A 21,740-nucleotide genomic window follows, 5' to 3' on the forward strand; every position below is an offset into this window, starting at 1 on the left:
CCTCGGGAGCACTGCCCCACCAACCATCGGGGACACCAGCCCCACTTCTCAGCTGGAGAAGTGTAAGTCTTCTTCGGCTCCTCTCGCCAGGAAGGGATCCCTTGGGTCACTCCCTTCCCAGCTTTCTGCTAGTGGGAAAGATGATGCTGCTAGTGGCCAAAGTGCCCAAAAGTAGCTGGTTGTAGGGTTTCACAATCATCCTGAGTCCCGGAGACTGAATTAGTGAAACCCTCTCAGCCAGAGAGACCCAAGGAGCAGAGAGAAAAGTCCAAAAAGAAGACCTCTATGACCAAGGAAATTGTGGTGGCACCCACACCAACGCTACCTACAAGGTCTGCATCTGGGGATGAGGTGGAGATGCTCGCATCTGCTGAGGACCTACAGTACTGGCCATAAAAATTGCTACACCACGAAGATGACGTGCTACAGACCCGAAATTCAACTGACAGGAAGAAGATGCTGTGATATGCAAATGATAAGCTTTTCAGAGCATTCACACAAGGTTGGCGCCGGTGGTGACACCTACAACGTGCTGACATGAGGAAAGTTTCCAACCAATTTCTCATACACAAACATCAGTAGACCGGTGTTGCCTGGTGAAACGTTGTTGTGAAGCCTCGTGTAAGGAGGAGAAATGCCTACCATCACTTTTCCGACTTTGATAAAGGTCGGATTGTAGCCTATCGCGCTTGCAGTTTATCGTATTACTACATTGCTGCTCGCGTTGGTCGAGATCCAATGACCATTAGCAGAATATGGAATCGGTGGGTTCAGGAGTGTAATACGGAACGCCGTGCTGGATCCCAGTGGCCTCGTATCACTAGCAATCGAGAAGACAGGCATCTTATCCGCATGGCAGTAACGGATCATCCAGCCTTGTCTCGATCCCTGAGTCAACGGATGGGGACGTTTGCAAGACAACAACCATCTGCATGAACAGTTCGACGACGTTTGCAGCAGCATGGACTATCAGCTCGGAGACCATGACTGCGATTACCCTTGACGCTGCATCACAGACTGGAGCGCCTGCGAATGTGTACTCAACGACAAACCTTGGTGCACGAATCGCAAAACATCATTTTATCGAATGAATTCAGGTTCTGTTTACAGCATCATGATGGTCGCATCCGTGTTTGGCGACATCACGCTGAAAGCACATTGGAAGCGTGTATTCGTCATCGCCATACTGGCGTATCACCCGGCGTGATGGTATGGGCTGCCATTGGTTACACGTCTCGGTCACACCTTGTTCGCATTGACGGCACTTTGATCAGTGGACGTTACATCTCAGATGTGTTACAACCCGTGGCTCTATCCTTCATTCGATCCCTGCAAAACCCTACATTTCAGCAGTATAATGCACAACCGCATGTTGCAGGTCCTGTACAGGCCTTTCTGGATACAGAAAATGTTCGACTGCTGCCCTGGCCAGCACATTCTCCATATCTCTCATCAATTGAAAACGTCTGGTCAATGGTGGCCAAGCAACTGGCTCGTCACAATACACCAGTCACTACTCTTGATGAACTGTGGTATTGTGTTGAAGCTGCATTGGCAGCTGTACCTGTACATGCCATCCAAGCTCTGTTTGACTTAATGCCCAGGCATATCAAGGCCGTTATAACGGCCAGAGGTGATTGTTCTGGGTACTGATTTCCCAGTCTCATGATGTCATCCTTCAGTGGAATCACGATGACTTTTTCCACCGCCTGGCTGAGCTACGGCAACTGTTAAGCTTGACACCTGCTATCTACATTGCACTTCAGGAAACCTGGTTCCCGGCAGTGCGGACCCCATCCCTCCATGGCTATAAGGGATATTACAGGAACCGTAACAACTATAATAGTGTGTCAGCTGGAGTTTGCATTTATGTCCTAAACTCAGTCTGTAGTGTAACAGTGCCCCTTCAAACCCCTCTTGAAGCAGTGGCCGTCAGCATAAGGGCGACACAGGAAATAACTGTCTGCAATGTATATCTTCCTCCAGATGGTGCAATACCCCTGAATGTATTAGCTGCACTGATTAATCAACTCCCGAAACCTTTCCTACTTTTTGGATATTTTAACACCCATAACCCCTTGTGGGGTGGCACCGTACTTAGTGGCCAGGGCAGTGATGTCGAAGCTTTACTGTCTCAGTTCGACCTCTTCCTCGTAAATACTGGGGCCACCACACATTTTATTGTGGCTCATGGTAGTTACTCAGCCATTGATTTATCCATTTGCAGCCCAGGACATCTCCCATATGTCCACTGGAGAGCACATGACGACCTGTGCAGTTGTGACCACTTCCCCATCTTCCTGTCACTGCCCTGGCATCAGGCCAACGGTCACTTATCGAGATGGGTTTTTAAACAAGGTGGACTGGGAAACTTTCACCTCTGCGGGCACCATTGACTCTCCCCCACAGGGTAACATGGGTGTGATGGTTGAGCAGGTGACTACAACAGTCGTTAATGCAGAGGAAACGCAATCCCTCGCTCTTTTAGATGCCCCCTTGGTGGTTGACAGAAGTCACTGAGGCAATTAAGGAGCATCAGCAAGCTCTACAGCAGCATAAGTGGCACCCTTCCCTGGATCACCTCATAGCCTTTAAGCGGCTCCTTGTCGGCGTTCGCCAGATTATCAAATTACGGATGGAGGAGTGTTGGGAGAGATAAGTCTCATCCATTGGATGCCGTACGTCACTTTCCCAAGTCTAGACGAAGATCAGACGTCTTTTTTGTACCAGATCCCAACAGGTGTCCCTGGCATTAACATCAATGGTGTGTTGTCAACCGGCGCTAACGCGATTGCTGAGCACTATGCTTGAGGCTCTGCTTCGGCGATCTAACCCCCCCCCCCCCCCCCCTTTTGCACCCTGAAACGGTGGATGGAAAGGAAAGCCCTCTCGTTCGCTACACCCCACAGTGAACCCTATAACGCCCCATTTACATAGTGGGAGCTCCTCAGTGCCCTTGCACATTGCCCTGACACAGCTCCTGGGCCAGATCAGATCCATGGTCAGATGATTAAACATCTCTCATCTGACTACAAGTGACATCTCCTTGTCATCTTCAATCGGATCAGTTGCGTCTCGTCTTTCCATCCCAGTGGTGGGAGAGCACCATCATTCCGATGCTTAAACTCGGTAAAAACCCGCTTGAAGTGGATAGCTATCGGACCATCAGCCTCACCAATGTTCTTTGTAAGCTCCAGGAGTGTATGGTGTGTCTGTGGTTGTGTTGGCTCCTGGAGTCACGTGGTCCACTGACTCCATGCCAGGGCGGCTTCCGCCAGGGTTGCTCTAACACTGATAATCTTGTGTCCCAAGAGTCTTCCATCTGAACAGCCTTTTCCAGATGCCAACACCTAGGTGCCGTCTTGTTTGATTTACAAAAAGCATATGACACCACCTGGCAACATCATATCCTTGCTACATTATACAAGTGTGGTCTCAGAGGCCCACTCCTGTTTTTTTTATCCAAAATTTCCTGTCACTTCATACTTTCCGTGTCTAGGTTGATGCCTCCCATAGTTCGCCCCATTTCCAGGAGAGAGGGGTCCTGCAGGGCTCCGTATTGAGTGTATCTCTATTTTTAGTGGCCATTAATGGTGTAGCAGCAGCTGTAGGGCCATCCGTCCCACTGTCCCTGTATGCAGACGACTTCTGAATTTCACACTGTTCCACCAGTATTGGTGTTGCTGAGTGGTGCCTACAGGGCGCCATCCACAAGGCGCAGTCATGGGCTCTAGCCCACGGTTTCCAGTTTTCGGCCGCAAAGTCGTGTATAATGCACTTCTGTTGGTGTTGTATTGTTCATCTGGAGCCAGAACTTCACCTTAATGTCGATCCACTCACTGTAGTGGAGACATATCGATTCTTAGAACTGTTTTTTGACGCCCGATTGACTTGGCTTTCTCACCTCAGTCACCTTAAGCAGAAATGCTGGCAGCACCTCAATGCCCTTCGCTGCCTGAGCAACACCAATTGGGGTGCAGATCGCTGTGCGCTACTGCAGCTCTACAGAGCCCTTGTTCAATCCCGCCTTGAGTATGGGAGTGTGGTTTATGGTTCGGCTACACCCTCAGCATTGCGTTTGCTCGACCCAGTGCACCACTGTGGCGTTTGCCTAGTGACAGATGCTTTTAGGATGAGTCTGGTGAATAGTGTCCTGGTGGAGGCCGGAGTCCCTCCATTGCAGGTTAGGCGTGCACAGTTGCTCTCCAGTTACATTGCATACGTTTGTAGCTCTCTTGTGCATCTGAATTTCGGTCTCCTTTTCCTGCCCGTGGCGGTTCATCTCCTGCATCGGCGGCCCAGGTCAGGGCTTACACTTGCAGTTCGTGTTCAAACCCTTCTGTCTGAACTTCAGTTGTTGCCTTCACCACCTACACTTGAGGTTCATTCACGAACACCTCAGTCGTGTACATCTAGGCTGCAGCTTCGATTCTCGTCACGTACTGGGGCCACGAAGTGGTTTACACCAATGGCTCGATGGCTAATGGTCATGTTGGCTTTGCCTATGGTCACGGAGGACATATAGAGCAGCATTCCTTGCGTGATGGCTGCAGTGTTTTCACTGCAGAGCTGTCGGCCATATCTCGTGCTCTTGAGCACATCCACTCATGCCCAAGTGAGTCATTTATCCTGTGTACTGATTCCTTGAGCAGCCTACAAGCTACTGACCAGTGCTACCCTCATCATCCTTTGGTAGCGACCATCCAGGAGTCCGTCTATGCCCTGGAATGGTCCAGTCATTCAGTGGTGTTTGTCCGGACCCCAGGTAAAGTGGGAATCCCAGGCAATGAATTTGCCGACAGGTTGGCTAAACGGGCTATGCAGAAACCGCTTATGGAGATCGGCTTCTCTGAAACTGACCTGAGCTCAGTATTACGCCGCAAGGTTTTGTGGCTTTGGGAGACAGAATGGCATAACCTCAGTACGCACAGCAAGCTGCGTGCCCTTGAGGAAACTACGAATGTGTGGAAGACCTCTGGGCGTGCCTCTGCGTGCCCATAAGGAAACTACGAATGTGTGGAAGACCTCTGCGCGTGCCTCTCACAGGGACTCTGTGTTTCTCTGTCGGCTCCGCATTGGCCATACGTGGCTGTCTCATGGTTACCTCCTCCTTCGTGATGACCCACCTCAGTGTCACTGTGGCTCACGAATGACAGTCGTCCATCTCTTGCCGGACTGCTCACTTTCCGCCGCTCTGCAGCGGACTTTTAACCTTCCCAGCACCCTACCTTCAGTGTTGGGCAATAATGCCTCAACAGCAGCTTTAGTTTTACATTTTATTCTTGAGGGTGTGTTTTATCATTTTCTCCAAGTTTTAGCACATGTCCTTCATCCCTGTGTGTCCTCCACCCTCGTGCTTTCAGGGTGGGGGTTTTAATGTGTTGCAGAGTGGCTGGCTTTTCCTTTTTATCCTCATTGTCAGCCAGCCATGGTAACGTGCTCTTTTGATTTAAGATCTTCTACCTGTTTTTTGCGTCTTTGTGGTTTTCTTGTCCCCTTTTGTCCATTTAAGTGTGTTGACCTTCAGTCGTTGTCATTTTTCCTTTCATTCTGTTTGGTCTTGTCTCATTGTCTTACTCTCACCCTTGTGGCATTGTTTCCTTTGGAACAGTGGACCGATGACCTCATAGTTTGGTCCCCCTCCTCACTCTTTTAAACCAACCAACTAGGCCACTCTTTGTGCAGTCTGTTGATTACTGGCTTGCCCAGCATTATTTGTGCCAGGTTTACTTAATTGGTACACTACATGGCTATGACAATTGAAACATGATGTCCTCCCTCTCTCAAAAAAAAAAAAAAAAAAAAAAAAAGAAGAAGAAGAAGAAAAGACCTTATAGATGTGTGCTGATAGGATGGATGACCATTGAGGCGAAATGGTCGTTAGTGGTAACCTCAGGTGAACCTGCCACACCGTAGTTTTATAACACCTACATAGGCAGTCAGTGCCCTCTATCTGGGTGGACTGTACAGAACCCAAGCTGTTTCTGGGAATGCATGTGGATCCCAACTAAGACGAAAGAAATATCTCCATGTTACGGGTGGGTCATTAGCAGTCACCAAAACCCTCTGGAACTGCACCAGGAAATTGAACTTTGATCATTGTTGAAAGGCACAATCTTGTCAGAATATCTTTGTTGTGGAGTAGAAAAACACGATACCCTCAGCTACCATAAGGCCTTGTAAGTTGTAGGGACGTCATGGACATTGACACTGCTAAACTGAAAAAGTAGTGGGGAATCGGAAGCATAACAGAAGAGAGGAATTTGATGATGTAAGTGAATGGTGAACTGTAGAGAACTGTTGCCTTCACCATAACATTCAGTTGGCTATCCTAGAACTCATCAAGGTTTTATTTATTATACTAAAAGTAAAACTTAAGGTACCCAATCTAATGTGGTGCTACAAATGCCAATGGTGTGGTAACACCACAGGAAAGACACCTTCAAAGCCACGACATTATGTTCAGTGCCAGACTTCTGTCTAAATTGCTCAGATAGTCAGCTGCTGACCAGAAGAAGGGATCGGTTGGTAGGACATGTTCTGAGGCATCAAGGGATCACCAATTTAGTATTTGAGGGCAGCGTGGAGGGTAAAAATCATAGGGGGAGACCAAGAGATGAATACACGAAGCAGATTCAGAAGGGCGTAGGTTGCAGTAGGTACTGGGAGATGAAGAAGCTTGCACAGGATAGAGTAGCATGGAGAGCTGCATCAAACCAGTCTCAGGACTGAAGACCACAACAACAACAACAGTCAGCTGCTAGGAGCAGGCTTTGCGTGGTATTTTTAGAAGAAACGAAAATTTAAAAAATTATGTTGGTCATTAAAATTTCCTGTACTGAGAAAGAAATAACATAATACCTTGCAACCTCCTCTGTTCTGCATCTACATACATACTCTGCAGGCCACCTAATGGTGCCCGACAGAGGGTAACTTGTACGAATGTTAGTCATTTTCTTTCCTGTTCCACTTGCAAACAGAGTGAGGGGAAAATGACTGTTCATATACTACCATACGAGTCCTAATTTCTTTTACATTGTCTGTGCAGTCCATATGTGATGCTATGTTGGTGGCAGTAGAATTGTTCTGCAGTTGGCTGCAGATGCTGATTCTCTAAGTTCTCTCAGTAGTGTTTCGGGAAAAGAATGCCAGCTTTCCTCCGGGGATTACCATGTGGGTTCACGAAGTATCTCTGCAATACTTTCATGTTGATTGAACCTACTGGTAACAAATCTACCGACACGCTTTTGAATTGCTTTGATGTCTTCCTTTAATCCATCCTGATGTGGATCCCAAACACTCTAGCAGTACTCAATAATGGGTCTCACAAGTGTTCTATACACTATTGCCTGCCCCCCCTCCCGTTTCCAGGGAAGAGAATGTTTTTATCACTTATATGAATGATATTCCATAACAGAATATTTGTTTGTAACCTATATAAAATCAGGTCACAGATATCAGGATATTTAGACTCAAAACTAAAGAAAATCCACTTCCGAACAACACTGTCTTCCATGCTCATGTGCAGTCAGGTGTCTGCTTATATGAACATGGTCTCCTATATAACGGACTTGTAAGAACTTTACAGTTAGTTGACTAGTTTTTGAAGCGATTGTCTCTGAAGCTGGGCGTTTTGCATTGAAATGCAATTTTGACGTTATTTTTGAATAGACTCGTCATTGATTTTGAAGGATATTATTGCGTTTTACTTAATAACGTGTACACATTTTATGGAAGCTTTAATGCTGCTTGGAAGTCCATGTTCAAAAGAAATGGACTTGGCTGTCTTTTAATCTAGGTACCTTAAATATCCTGTTAAATCATTGGGTCTTATCAATTGGTATGAGCCTCTTATGGTGGCTGTGAACCAGCACGCAATTAAGTTTTGCCATTTCATTCCCCCCCCCCCCCCCCCCTTTTTGTCATCTCTGCCTTTTGTGGTGCTACAATAAATGCAGAACACCATGTATTAAGAGATACAGTCTAAATGTGTGTATTTTTAAACAGTGGAGACATTGGGCCATAGTGTGTAGATGGAGGGGGGGCGGGGAGGAGAGAGAGAGAGAGAGAGATTGTCTACATCTGACAAAGGACTTAGTATTTTAGCTTACAGTGTCAAACAGTCTTCTTTCAGTGTGCCTGTTTGCCACCAAGCACCTCCCATATGTGGTGAGTAGTAATCTATCTTTTTGATATGTAATTATCAGTTCCCTTAATTCTACTATAGAGTTTCTTATTGGAACACATCAAAAACTGAGCAGTTGTTGTGGTGAAAAACTACTATAACAACCTTAACTGTTTGCTTTCCAATTTTTTAATAAAAGAAGGAAGACTGACTAGTGATACCATTATTCAATATGTGTGGGCCATTTAAACATAATACTTTCTTCTTATTGCAGGAAATGGAAGTTGGATCCAAATGATAGTCGGCGTGCTATGGCTAAATTGTACAATGCTGCAGAGCAGTGCAAACACATTTTGTCCACAATGAGTACAGCTCATTGTTTTATTGAGTCTTTGTGTGAAGGAACAGACTTTAGCTACAATGTTACAAGAGCACGATTTGAAAATTTGATTAGTGCAGCTGTGAAAATGTGCACTGCCCCCATAGAAGAAGCACTGAGCCAAGCAGGTATCGATTGCAGAGACATAAACAAGGTGAGTCATCTGGTAGAGTTACTACCATTTTACAACATTACCCTTTCTCCATCCCTTCCCCAGTCCCTTATACCCTTCCATGCCCCCAACCCTCCCATTTACCATTCCCTTTTGCACTGTGTAACAATTCTGAGTCAGGTGTTTCTTCTTGTGATAATGCTCATGTTCTATATCTTATTTTTTATTCTATTTTATTATACTGTATTGCTCTTCTGTGTCAGTGATTCAAGGCTATGACCATAGCATCATACTTTCAGGTGAATTTTCAAGCTCTATATCTACATATGTACTCGGCAAGCCATCTTACGGTGCATGACAGAAGGTACCTTGTACCAACACTAATCATTTCCTTTCCTGTCCACTTGCAAATAGAGCAAGGGAAAAAGCAACTGTCTACGTGCCTCCATATGAACTGTAATATCTCTTATCTTATTGTCATGGTCCTTAAGCAAAATGTACTACATTGATGGCAGTAGAATCATTCTTCAGTCAGCAGCAAATGCTGATTCTCTGACTTTTCTCAATAGTATTTCACAAAAAGAATGTGGTCTTCCCTCCAGGGATTTCCATTTCAGTTCACGAAGCACCTTAGTAATAATCATTTGTTGATCGAACCTACTGGTAACAAACCAAGCAGCCTGCCTGTGAATTGCTTCGATGCTTCCTTTTATGCGACCTGGTGGGGATCCCAAACACTCGAGCAGTACTCAAGAACGGGTTGTACTAGTATTCTATACTTGGTCTCCTTTATGGATGAACCACACATTCCACACGATATTAGGCAAGTGTACTAGTTTCTTTGGCTCTTCATTGTATGTCACAGATGCAAGGTGGTGGTGGTGGTGGTGGTGGTGGTGATGATGATTTTACATTATTCTCCAGTTCTTTTCACTTACCTATGTTTCCTGTTAGGAAACACTGTGTGTGTGTGTGTGTGTGTGTGTGTGTGTGTGTGTGTGTGTGTGTAAATTCTCAAAATATGTGAATGCATAATGTTTGCCTAAAAGAACAGACACCACGGTGCAGAATCTGCAGCTATGAAAAATTATATGTAAATTGAAGGGGGATAACTGCTGTCAGCTGCCGCAGGACGTTAAGTGGAATTGGTGGCTATGAGCGAAAATGTGTACTGGACCGAGACTCAAATCTGGGCTCTCCTGCATACTAGACAGGTGCAGTAACCACTGAACCATCCGGGACACAGTGTGAAATTTAAACTTCTGTGATTTCTCCAAATAAATGCCAGAACGGTTCCCTTGAAAAGGATGTGGGCGATTTCGTTCCCGATACCTGCATACACTGAGCTCGTACTCTCACTTCCTTGTCATTGGTGGGCTATAAGACCCTAATCTTCACTTCTTCTTTTATTTACCATGAGTATTGCTGTCTAGTGTATACCAGCAGCAAGTGCAAGGCAAATAAATGAGAATATTAGTTCATATGTCTTAGCTGCTTCAGTTCAATTGTCAAGATTTTCAGCTCCGATTAGTCTGTCGCAAGCTGTGCTGCTGTATGTAAGAAAGCAAAATGAGTGAACTCTGGAAGCACTCAGTATTTTTAGATATGTTGGTCACAGAATATGGGAAGTAGGCAGAACTTAAGAGCTCTTTTTTTATATAGTGCATTTTGCCTGGTCTCAAGTTGATTATGGTTGTCTGATGTGTCAGTATGCTCAGTCATTCTAGATGAAAACCTGTGAAGCAGTCAATCATGCGGAAATAGTGTTGGCCACCAAACCTTTTATGATCAGCTCCACTGTATGCTCTGAAGCTAGCAAACCACCTCTTGTAATTGCATAGCAGCTCATCATGGTGTGAGAAGGTTATAAAGTTTCCTCAGTGCAAAAGACACAGGCACACCATATCGTCGGTCACCCATTGACAGAAAAAACACACTGAATAACAATTTGTGAGCACGTATCGAGCCTTTGGAATACATAGAAGTCAGGGGAAGCTCATGGAGGCCAGACAGATTGAACTTTAAAATGGTAAGTAGGTTATTAGTAAATGTTACTACATGCGACATAAGAGGGTGAACCTTCCATCTACTAGCCACAATTACAAGAATTGTGCAATTGAACATCTCACAGACAAAGTTGTAATTGCTGCATGTGCCTTTAGAGTTGTTACCAATGCAGAATGTAAAATTTATTAATCAAACTCTAGAACCTGACCTAATCCATTCCCTGGAATGATTTATTGCTGTGCAGGAAGGGGTCATTTCATCCAAGCACTTAATGCAACACGTAGAGCATTTCAGAGAAGGATGACGACATATGACAATGATTGTGAGTGCTGCAGTACCAAGTGCTACAGTGGCTCTGACTCTGGTGCGTGTAGCTTTTATTCTTTTGAGGTGGAGAGCCAGTCATCAGCATAAACCACCAATAATCCAGGTTTTAGTAGACTAGATCCATAGAGCATAAGAGAGAGTGAGAGTATAACTTTGTAGTGTGAATGCAGAGTAGGTGTAAATTTAGGATTAAGAGAAAAGGAAGCACTGGAACAAGCCATGAAGGTTTAAATTGCCAGAAGTGAAAACAAGCGCAAAAAGAAGACTTCTAAGCAAATAGCAATAAGCAGCTTAGTAAGAAAGATTTGATGCCGTATCTAACACGTCAGCAACTTGCTAGTTGTTTTGGGTATAAAATTTATTTGTAATTTGTACAAACAAGTAGTGTGATATGAAAATGGTGCGTCTTGTTCGTGTGTGTGTGTGTGTGTGTGTGTGTGTGTGTGTGTGTGTGTGTGTGTGTGTGTGTGTAAGGGGGGGCGCTTGTAAAGTAGTATAACACAATATAGTTAGCCTTACTCAAATTCAAAGAAGCCATCGAGGCAACTATTTAATATCGGAAGAATTTTTTAATTAATATTGTATTTAACTTTTCTTGCAATATAAGACACACAGATAAATAACATTTACACTACCAGAAAAAAACTTTAATAATGAATGTAAAGTACATTCTTTTTGAAGCATGCAGAAATTTTTTAGATCTTCACTAATTTGTCAGGTCCTTTCTCTCCTAAATTATTTCTTAATTTTGACCAAACAAGCCAGTAGGTGGAGAAGATCCTCTCAATGGATGCAGTGCTAGCAGGGCAAGAAAAGGGGCCTAATAAAGTAATTGTAAGAATGGGTTACATTTTGAATAAGTTAATAATTGGAATTTTAATTGAACTATCGTCAATGTGAAAAATAGAAAAAACAATAAAACCCACAAAAACTAAATTTGACCCACTGGGTTGGATTTTTTTTTTTTTTTTTTTTTTTTTTAAATACCCAAGTTTATCTCAACTCTCATGTATGGCCATATTAGAGTAAATCTGAGCAGTGCATTGCCACAGCTATGAAAGCAGGCGAGAACGGGATGTTGTCACTGTAATAATTCAACAAGGCCAGTGCAGTGTTTTGATGTAGATTAGCTTGTTGAAACAGTGAACTCAGCAGTACTGCATATACTAATGCAGCAAAGGGCAAGGCAGTTGTCCAAACTGACAGTGGCAGTGGATTTTTTGGATACGTGACTGATAGTGCTGCATATGCATGAATGAATGGTGCACTGCTATTGACAATAAGTACAAGTAATTTTTGTAATGGATTTATTCTTAGTCTTGCAGCCGAATTGGGGGGACAGGGTTTTGCCAAATGAGGATACCACGTGGACCTGCCAATAAAAAGTCACTGGTTTGAGGCCACAGATGGACAACAGCTCTATACACTAAGTCCCTCCCCACAATTAGTCCCAATTTGCAGTGGACTACACCAGGTCATCTCCAGTAGCATGGCTGACCACTGCTCAGAGTGCAGCAGGTATCCACACTAGGCATCTTCACATGGTAGGCATCCCCTACTGTGACTCAGCTGGGTGTCAGCCGGGGCCACACAGCATCGTCAAGAACATGCTGCAAACGCTCGGGGCAAAAGCCGCATCAGTATTGTGTGGAATGTGAGCAGCCAGCACAGTGGAATTCAGTGGCCAGCTGGCCACTGATAGAGTCTATCGAGCAGCTGAGATGCCTCAATGTAAGAACTTGTTAGATTTGCAGCTGCCTTTCCCTGGAACCTCTCGGGCTCCCACCTCGCCTCCGTCGCCTGTTTGCACCGTGCTGGCTCGTAGCCACTCCACCCTGCACCAGGGAACACTGTAGTTAGCACACTGGATTCATATTCAGAAGGACCAGAATTCAAATCGACATCGAGCCATTCACATTTAGGGTTGTCATAGTCCCTCCCTCTCCCCCTCTGAAATAGATATAGCATTTGCTGGGATTGTTCGTTACAGAAAAGCTTGTCCTATTTCCTTCCTCATTTTGATCATATCTGTGCTTGTGTTCTCTCTCTCTAATTACAATGAATGGTACATTGCAATCTATTATCTTCCTTTTCTTTTCTTTGTGGTTTTTGAGAAGGACATTGAGTGCTATTGCATCAGTTGTCACTTTGATTCCATACTAAACTGCAAGCACAAGGTTTCATTTCATATCGGTGTGATTCAAAGGAAGAATTACACAGTAATTAAATTTCCAGAGATTTCCATGAATTTTGCCTTTAAGCAGGCAAAATATCTGCTTGCCATCTTTTTCCAGGGCAATGATGTGGAGCACATTTGGTAATGCACAATTCATCAGTTGTCATTTATAGAGTCTACTTTTCACAAATTTTTAATCCTGAAAGTGGTTCTTCATGTCAGAAGGTGACACTGGCATTGACAGACAGTCTGTCACTCCCTTGCCATTCCTAAAGCAGTTGACTTGATCTTAAACATATTTCATGTTGGCATCTTCTATACTGTTGCTGTTTTCCCCAATCTGTAAGACATGGTGTATACGACCCGGGACAACCGGGAGATCTGGGAAAAACCCGGGAATTTGTTCATCTGGGAGAAAACCAGGAAAAACCAGGGAATTTTTTAGAATTCTGGAAATTTTTCGTTGTTTTAGTTTCCAGTTAAATTTGTGTAACTTTGACTGGTAAGAACCAATACTCTAACAAAGGATATTACTGTATCCCACTACTCCAGAATAATACTGCAGCATTAAAACATGAACGAGAGAAAAAATGAAAATAAAACTTAAATTGCAAAGGAAATGCGCCATATAAATTAACACAGTGCACGTACAAGCGTCTGTCAACAGCAAAATGTGTTAAAGGCTGTAGGAAGACTATGCAATGCTTCATAACAACGAATTGCCTGCGATGAGTGTGACGACACAACTGTTTAAATTTGATTCATTTAAGTAGTTACGAGCGGGCTCGTGCACACGCGTATGAGTAATACCTTCTCCCGCTTCTGGCTACAGAAATGTGGCTGTTGGCTGTGCAAGCAGCAGTAGCAGCAACCAGCCACATGGGGTACCTGGAAAAAATTTACTGGCCCCCCAAGCTGCCACATTCAAGCGTGCGCAGCAGTCCTGGATCTGGTGGAGGGGGGGGGGGGGGGGGGGGGGGGGCAAACAGTTGTATCTGAACTGGGCAACAGTTGTGGGGGGAGAGGGCAGATTCATATTCTTGAGGGGGAAAAAACCTTTTAGAAAGCACTTAGCATCCAGCGCACGTCGGTCTGTCGATTGTTCATATGAGTTTGAAATGCACCTCTGCTGGTTTTTGGACATTTTTGAACACATTCTAAGATGATTTTTGAATGCGTCCATAGTGTACATGATATCTCTGCCAGGGGAATCCTCATCACATCTAGACATGAACTTTCCTCCAGACTAAACGGGACGGGGCTATACGAGCTGAGCGGAATAAAGCTGAACCGGTGAATGCCAACTGCTGCTTGTTTATGTGGTTGATTTGGTTTGCAAATGTTCAGCGTTGTTATAATTACTAGCGAAATCCATAGATTCAGATTAGCAGAGTTGAAATAAATGACTAACAGGAATAACAGGTAAGAAAGTTTATGTATTACCTTCTCGGTGTATCCAAGAAAGTGAATTTTGACGGAAAATTTTTGGCCACATCACTACATTAGACAGGGCCAGTTGTAGTCACGAGCTAGCAGCTGCTTAAGTTCCATTCTGGGAGTAGTGCGGAAAATGCATTGTACGAACACATACTAACACCTAACCGGAGAATAATCGCTGGATAACTAAACCAGTGATTGTGGCAGGGTTAGTAAAGTTAAACGGAGAATGAGTTTTGACAGTAGTAGGAATAGTTACAGAGTTAGTGATGACAAGATTGTTTGTTAGTACGAGGAAGGAGAAGAAATGGGGACATCACACAAATTATGGAAGAATATGACGATTCCAAATTCATAAAAAAATTTTATTCTCGTGCATGAAACTGGAGCATATGAATGAAATTTGAAACTAGTTCCTAACATAAAGCTTTTTGATTGTAGTAGGAAAATAGATATTTTGTGTTGCTACTTTGTGAATTATATTGCTGTAATATAAAAATGATCATTATTGCCAAAACAGTCTTCCTTATTTGGTGTGTGTTACAATTGCTGCAGTATTGGAATGGCCTATTTCGTTTTATCCAGGAAACAGTGACAAAACAGATGTAGTTAGATTGAGAAACCACACCATTCTTGGGTACTATTTGTATTAACAGCTTTTTCAGTATTAGACGACATTTCGATTTATCATGTAGCAAAATGTTTGACAAACTTTGATGAGGTAATAGCTCTTTCGCAGAAAGGAAAGCACACCATGTAAAGCTGTAGCAAGATTAGAGAGAAAAATCACTAGGACCTAAGGATTGAAGAAATGTGTACTGTCTTGCATGTCTCTTGTCTTTACTGGTTTTAGGTATCCTATATTTAATTTTATGTCACACAGAAGAGCAAGTTATTAGCTAATAGGTAATAAAGAGTCCTGATTTTGTGAATAGTTCTCGTTCTCCTGGTTACAAATAATCCCATCCAGTATTAATTGCATGTTTTTTAAAAATAAGAGGGGCAGAATGTCAAACCGGCTGACTGGGAGAAGGAGAGACACTACAGGAATTTTAATTTCCACAGTCCTGAAATAGTTTGATGGGATCCGTTACAAAATATACACCTTTGAGTTACACAGAGCGAAATACAGTGATGTGTGGTATAAGAATGTTGTTTGAAGAGGCGTGGCACTGCAGTTCGGCACACTTAAGACCAAATAACATCTCTTACATTTCCTCTCAGATATATGTTTTATGTATCAGACTCTTCAGAAAGATGTGTGCTACAAAATGAACTTTTTTGAAAATTTTTTTTTTTTTTGTGTGTGCAGAGCAGTCTGAGCTATAGTGGAGGGTCTCTACGTGACACGTGTTTACGTTTAGTGATTTTTGTGTTTCCTCTTCGTTTACTGCTCTCACGTCAAATGAAAACAAGACAGATTTCTGTGGTTGGGAGCTATCAAGTGAATTAAAATACATTCACATAATTATGGTAGGCCAAAATGTGTTACTAGTTTCAGAATTTATTTTATTTCCACCTTTCTGACAGTCAAGCATTAATCACCTTGCAGAACAGTGTAGTTATTTTTGTCGGTTTTCTAAAGAAATTTGGCTTTTATTAAGCTTTCCTGCTGATGCAGTAAATTTGACACGCAGTGTTTAATTCCACTCCATTGGCTAGTTTCAACTGTCCACTGCATTTCAAGTGCACGATTCCATCTTCTAGCACGTACGGAATTATGCCATAATAAAGATCCAAACATGAGATAATACAGTACTGGTACTCCAAGAAAATTTACATCCTGAAAACCACACTGAAAAGCTTAATATGAGGTTGAGGCCTACATCATTGGGAATCTGGACATGCGAATGTGCGCTTTAAGTCAAACTATGCTTTTTAGTATGGTTCACGAACTTCCGATGCTCTTGGTGTGTCCTCTGATGTCTTGTTTCTCTTATGACATAATGTAAGAAAGATCTTTTAATGTTTTAAATGTACGAACATACGGGCTTCCTACGTCACCGTAGCTGTGCAAGCGTGGTGACGCCTCTTATCTGGTGCTCTCTGGCAACTGCTGAAATGAATCTATTTTTAACAGGTCGCAGGAAAATATTGAGAATTGCGGTTCGAAAAGCGATATTTTCAAAGTAAATTTCCTTTTACGCAAAAGGAACTATGTGCAAGAATGTACAATGAATTTCTTAAATCGCAGAGTGTTTGCTCTCATTTAAAAATCAACTCTTTGATGACGAGCCATTTAGAAGAATTTTGAGCCCAGAAGATCAGAGATTTATGTCGGTATTAAAAATTTTACTGGCGTATTTGTGTGATGTATCTTAAAGTGGAACATGCACTAAACAGATCAACATTATATGTGAAAGCTTAGCTTCTCCTGTAGCTTATTAATATTCGAGACAAATATTCTATGTGAAAGCTTTGCTTTTCGTGTAGCAACACTATGGATATTAACTTAAGCCATCAACTTTTCCTTTGGTGGAATTCGAATTTATACTTTCTTAATACAAAAATATGCAGCATACATGTTGCTGCCCATCAAAGATCTTCCCAGAACGTGTTTTTTTCCCCCTGAGTTTCATTTTGTAAAGTGCTGAGAAATTCTATGCTGCTGTATAAAACCATATCCGTTCAAAGGATTGACAAGTTTTACAGTTCTGACGGAAAGTATAATGTCACTTAACAGGGAAAAAGTGTATTTTCACACGGTAGAAAATGTATTTTTCACTGGGAGATCCAGGAATTTTTTCTCCTTGTCCCCGTATACACCCTGTAAGAGATCTGTGTGTTCCATAATTGTTCTATTCCAATGTTATAAGACTTATTCCACTGTCTACAGTAGATACCCTGTGGAGAGTTTGCTGTGTGAATGCCATGACATGTATCAAAATGGTCATGTGCACTGATGTACATCCAGCACACATTGACACTCATATAAAGGAAAATTGGCTGCTCTTTTGGCTAGGCCATGTACCTTTTGTAGCTCATACAGTATATTCTGTATATTGTGTCTTTTGTGATGTACGTAGATTGCTGGGCTTCGTTTAGAAGGAAGATATCAACTCAAACTAACATTTATTTGTCTTGTAAAGTAGTTTTTTCTATCAGATTTATACCTTTTGTGTTTATATTTTGAGATGTCTTACACATGAAGCTGTTCTCATCCTTATTGGTAACAGGTATAGTTGATTTGAAATAAATTTGTGATTGACTGTTCAGTGAGTCAAAATATGGGGAAGAGGCATCATACAATTATTGTTCTTTGTTGCACTGCACATGCTTATTGTGATGCTGTCTCTAGAGAGCATGAGGATTTATAAGTGATACCATACTGCAAATTGTCTAGCATTGCTGCTGCTCCTCCATTGACTCACTTGTGAAACACAAAGCTGTTTCTGTCAAACAAAGTGTGCTACTTTACATATCATTTCACCTCTGTTATGATCTCTTCAAATACTAGTGTCTCCGTTTTCTTGTAATGAAGACGAAATACAAATTGAAGCAAACCGTTCTCTTATTTTTGTACAGCAAGTAAATGAACGATCTCTCATCATCCATTTGCACTTTTTGTACATCATCCACCTTTAATATACGTCCATGATTCTGCCTGAGATTTTGTATAATGTTTGTATGAGATTTGTCTTAGTGGATGTTTTCCAACATTTGTATACAAGAATTCGTTTCCTGACGGATGCATCATTGTAGCACCTGGTTATTGAAATATATTGTTCTGCATCAGTTTTGGGACAGAATGATCCATAAAGTGAAACAGCATGACTCTGTTATAGTTATGCTAAATAGCTTACAAATTACTGACAGATTGCTACTTACCGTAAGCATTGTGGCCCGAGATGCTGGAAATGGTGGCTGTGTGTGTGTGTGTGTGTGTGTGTGTGTGTGTGTGTGTGTGTGTGTGTGTGTGTGTGTGTTTTGCCTTCTACTTATGAAGCTGTGGCCAAAAGTTATAAGTGAGTGTCTTTTAATTGTGTTGTCTGCAACTTGCTGTTTCTTCTTCACAGTAAGTAGCAATCTGTCTTTTCCTACATTGCTGATATTCTTTTCTGGAGTTTCCATTGTTTGATTACACATCACTGAATTGTTTAAGAATTACTATATTGACCAGAGTAAGATTTATGTTACTAGTTACATAAGCTCCCTCTTGTATGTCTATTTAACTTTTCAGACCTTTTCTTATTTCTACTAATGTTATGGGTGTACTACAGAATTCTGAAATATTTCTTTTAGGTGCTCCTGTGCGGTGGATCTGCGAAAATCCCGATAATTCAGCAATCTGTCTCAGAAATGTTTCCCAATTCAGAGTTATTATGTAGTGTAAATCCTGATGAACTGATTGCCCTGGGTGCTGCGAAGCATGGTAGTTATCTGAAAGAACCATTTGACCCAGGTTGTGATCATTTATCATATGATATCCCAGTTGTAACAAAATCAATTTTTATGAAGGTAAGGAACTCAGTTAGTGTAGTTCTGATTTAGTCCTATATCATCACATGATCTCCTTGTGAAGATCAGCAGTTAGGAACTTCTTGAGTGGCTTTGAATGGTTGGTGTGCGTACATACTTTTATTATTATTATTTCTTTACTTTCTCAGACGTTAAGTCTGGTTAAAAATGGGACGTGACGCGGACCTTGATCAAGCGTCACTTCCTTTTAACTGTACGGTGTATGTTATATTGCATTTAGGAACTTTCGGGTAATTGAACATGTATCAATAATTACGGATTTATGTAATTGTATATATAAGTTTGGATGTAGCTGTATTGTATTGATGTAATGGTGGATATTGTGTGGTATGACTCCTGTAGTTGATAATATAATTGGTATGATGTCAACTTTATTCTGATGCCACATGTCCTTGACTTCCTCAGCCAGTTGGATGTATTTTTCAATTTTCTCTCCAGATTTCTTTTGTATATTTGTTGTATTGGGTATGGATATTTCAATTAGTTGTGTTAATTTCTTCTTTTAGTGGTGAGTATGATGTCAGGTTTGTTATGTGTTGTTGTTTTGTCTGTTATAATGGTTCTGTTCCAATATAATTTGTATTCATCATTCTCCAGTACATTTTGTGGTGCATACTTGTATGTGGGAACGTGTTGTTTTATAAGTTTATGTTGTAAGGCAAGCTGTTGATGTATTATTTTTGCTACATTGTCATGTCTTCTGGGGTATTCTGTATTTGCTAGTATTGTACATCCACTTGTGATGTGATCTACTGTTTCTATTTGTTGTTTGCAAAGTCTGCATTTATCTGTTGTGGTATTGGGATCTTTAATAATATGCTTGCTGTAATATCTGGTGTTTATTGTTTGATCCTGTATTGCAATCATGAATCCTTCCGTCTCACTGTATATATTGCCTTTTCTTAGCCATGTGTTGGATGCGTCTTGATCGATGTGTGGCTGTGTTAGATGATACGGGTGCTTGCCATGTAGTGTTTTCTATTTCCAATTTACTTTCTTCATATCTGCTGATGTTACATGATCTAAAGGGTTGTAAAGGTGGTTATGAAATTGCAGTGGTGTAGCCGATGTATTTATGTGAGTGATTGCTTTGTGTATTTTGCTAGTTTCTGCTCGTTCTAGAAAGAATTTTCTTAAATTGTCTACCTGTCCATAATGTAGGTTTTTTATGTCGATGAATCCCCTTCCTCCTTCCTTTCTGCTTAATGTGAATCTTTCTGTTGCTGAATGTATGTGATGTATTCTATATTTGTGGTATTGTGAATGTGTAAGTGTATTGAGTCCTTCTAGGTCTGTGTTACTCCATTTCACTACTCCAAATGAGTAGGTCAATATTGGTATAGCATAAGTATTTATAGCTTTTGTCTTGTTTCTTGCTGTCAATTCTGTTTTCAGTATTTTTGTTAGCCTTTGTCTATATTTTTCTTTTAGTTCTTCTTTAATATTTGTATTATCTATTCCTATTTTTTGTCTGTATCCTAGATATTTATAGGCATCTATTTTTTCCAATCCTTCTATGGAGTCACTGTGGTTTTTCAATATGTAATCTTCTTGTTTAGTGTGTTTTCCCTTGACTATGCTATTTTTCTTACATTTATCTGTTCCAAAAGCCATATTTATATCATTGCTGAATACTTCTGTTATCTTTAGTAATTGGTTGAGTTGTTGATTGGTTGCTGCCAGTAGTTTTAGATTATCCATGTATAGCAAATGTGTGATTTTGTGTGGGTATGTTCCAGTAATATTATATCCATAATTTGTATTATTTAGCATGTTGGATAGTGGGTTCAGAGCAAGACAGAACCAGAAAGGACTTAATGAGTCTCCTTGGTATATTCCACGCTTAATCTGTATTGGCTGTGATGTGATGTTATCTGAATTTGTTTGAATATTAAGTGTGGTTTTCCAGTTTTTCATTACTATGTTTAGAAACTGTATCAATTTAGGATCTACTTTGTATATTTCCAATATCTGTAGTAACCATGAGTGGGGTACACTATCAAAGGCTTTTTGGTAATCAATGTATGCGTAGTGTAGCGACCTTTGTTTAGTTTTAGCTTGATATGTCACCTCTGTATCTATTATCAGTTGCTCTTTACATACTCGTGCTCCTTTGCAGCAGCCTTTTTGTTCTTCATTTATAATTTTGTTCTGTGTTGTATGTGTCATTAATTTCTGTGTAATGACTGAAGTTAATATTTTGTAGATTGTTGGTAGGCATGTTATGGGGCGATATTTACCTGGGTTTGCTGTGTCTGCTTGATCTTTAGGTTTCAGATAGGTTATTCCATGTGCAAGTGTATCAGGGAATGTGTATGGATCTGCAATGTAACTGTTAAATAATTTAGTTAGATGGGAATGTGTTGAGGTGAACTTCTTTAGCCAGTAATTTGCTATTTTATCATTTCCAGGAGCTTTCCAATTGTGTGTAGAATTAATTGCTTGGGTGACTTCATGTTGCAAAATTATCACTTCAGGCACTTGTGGTATCATCTTGTATGTGTCTGTTTCTGCTTGTATCCATCGTGCATGCCTGTTATGTTGTACCGGGTTTGACCGTATGTTGCTCCAGAAGTGTTCCATGTCTGTTATTTTTGGTGGATTGTCTATTTTAATGTGTGTGTTATCTATTGTTTGGTAAAATCTCTTTTGGTTTGTGTTGAATGTTTGGTTTGGTTTCCTTCTATTTTCACTTTTT

General features: G+C 41.6%; 1 protein-coding gene across 2 annotated transcripts in view; it reads left to right on the forward strand.

The window, feature by feature from the left end:
• LOC126470702 (heat shock 70 kDa protein 14-like) overlaps positions 1-21,740 on the forward strand; it is a 204,126-nt gene that overhangs the window by 156,896 nt on the left and 25,490 nt on the right. For both annotated transcript variants that reach the window (XM_050098703.1, XM_050098704.1), the window contains exons 6-7: positions 8,400-8,658; positions 18,806-19,021. In XM_050098703.1, the coding sequence (XP_049954660.1) occupies positions 8,400-8,658; positions 18,806-19,021 (475 nt within the window). The remainder of the gene's footprint in view (positions 1-8,399; positions 8,659-18,805; positions 19,022-21,740) is intronic.

Source organism: Schistocerca serialis, chromosome 3 (assembly GCF_023864345.2).
Source record: "Schistocerca serialis cubense isolate TAMUIC-IGC-003099 chromosome 3, iqSchSeri2.2, whole genome shotgun sequence".
Lineage (NCBI taxonomy): Eukaryota > Metazoa > Arthropoda > Insecta > Orthoptera > Acrididae > Schistocerca > Schistocerca serialis.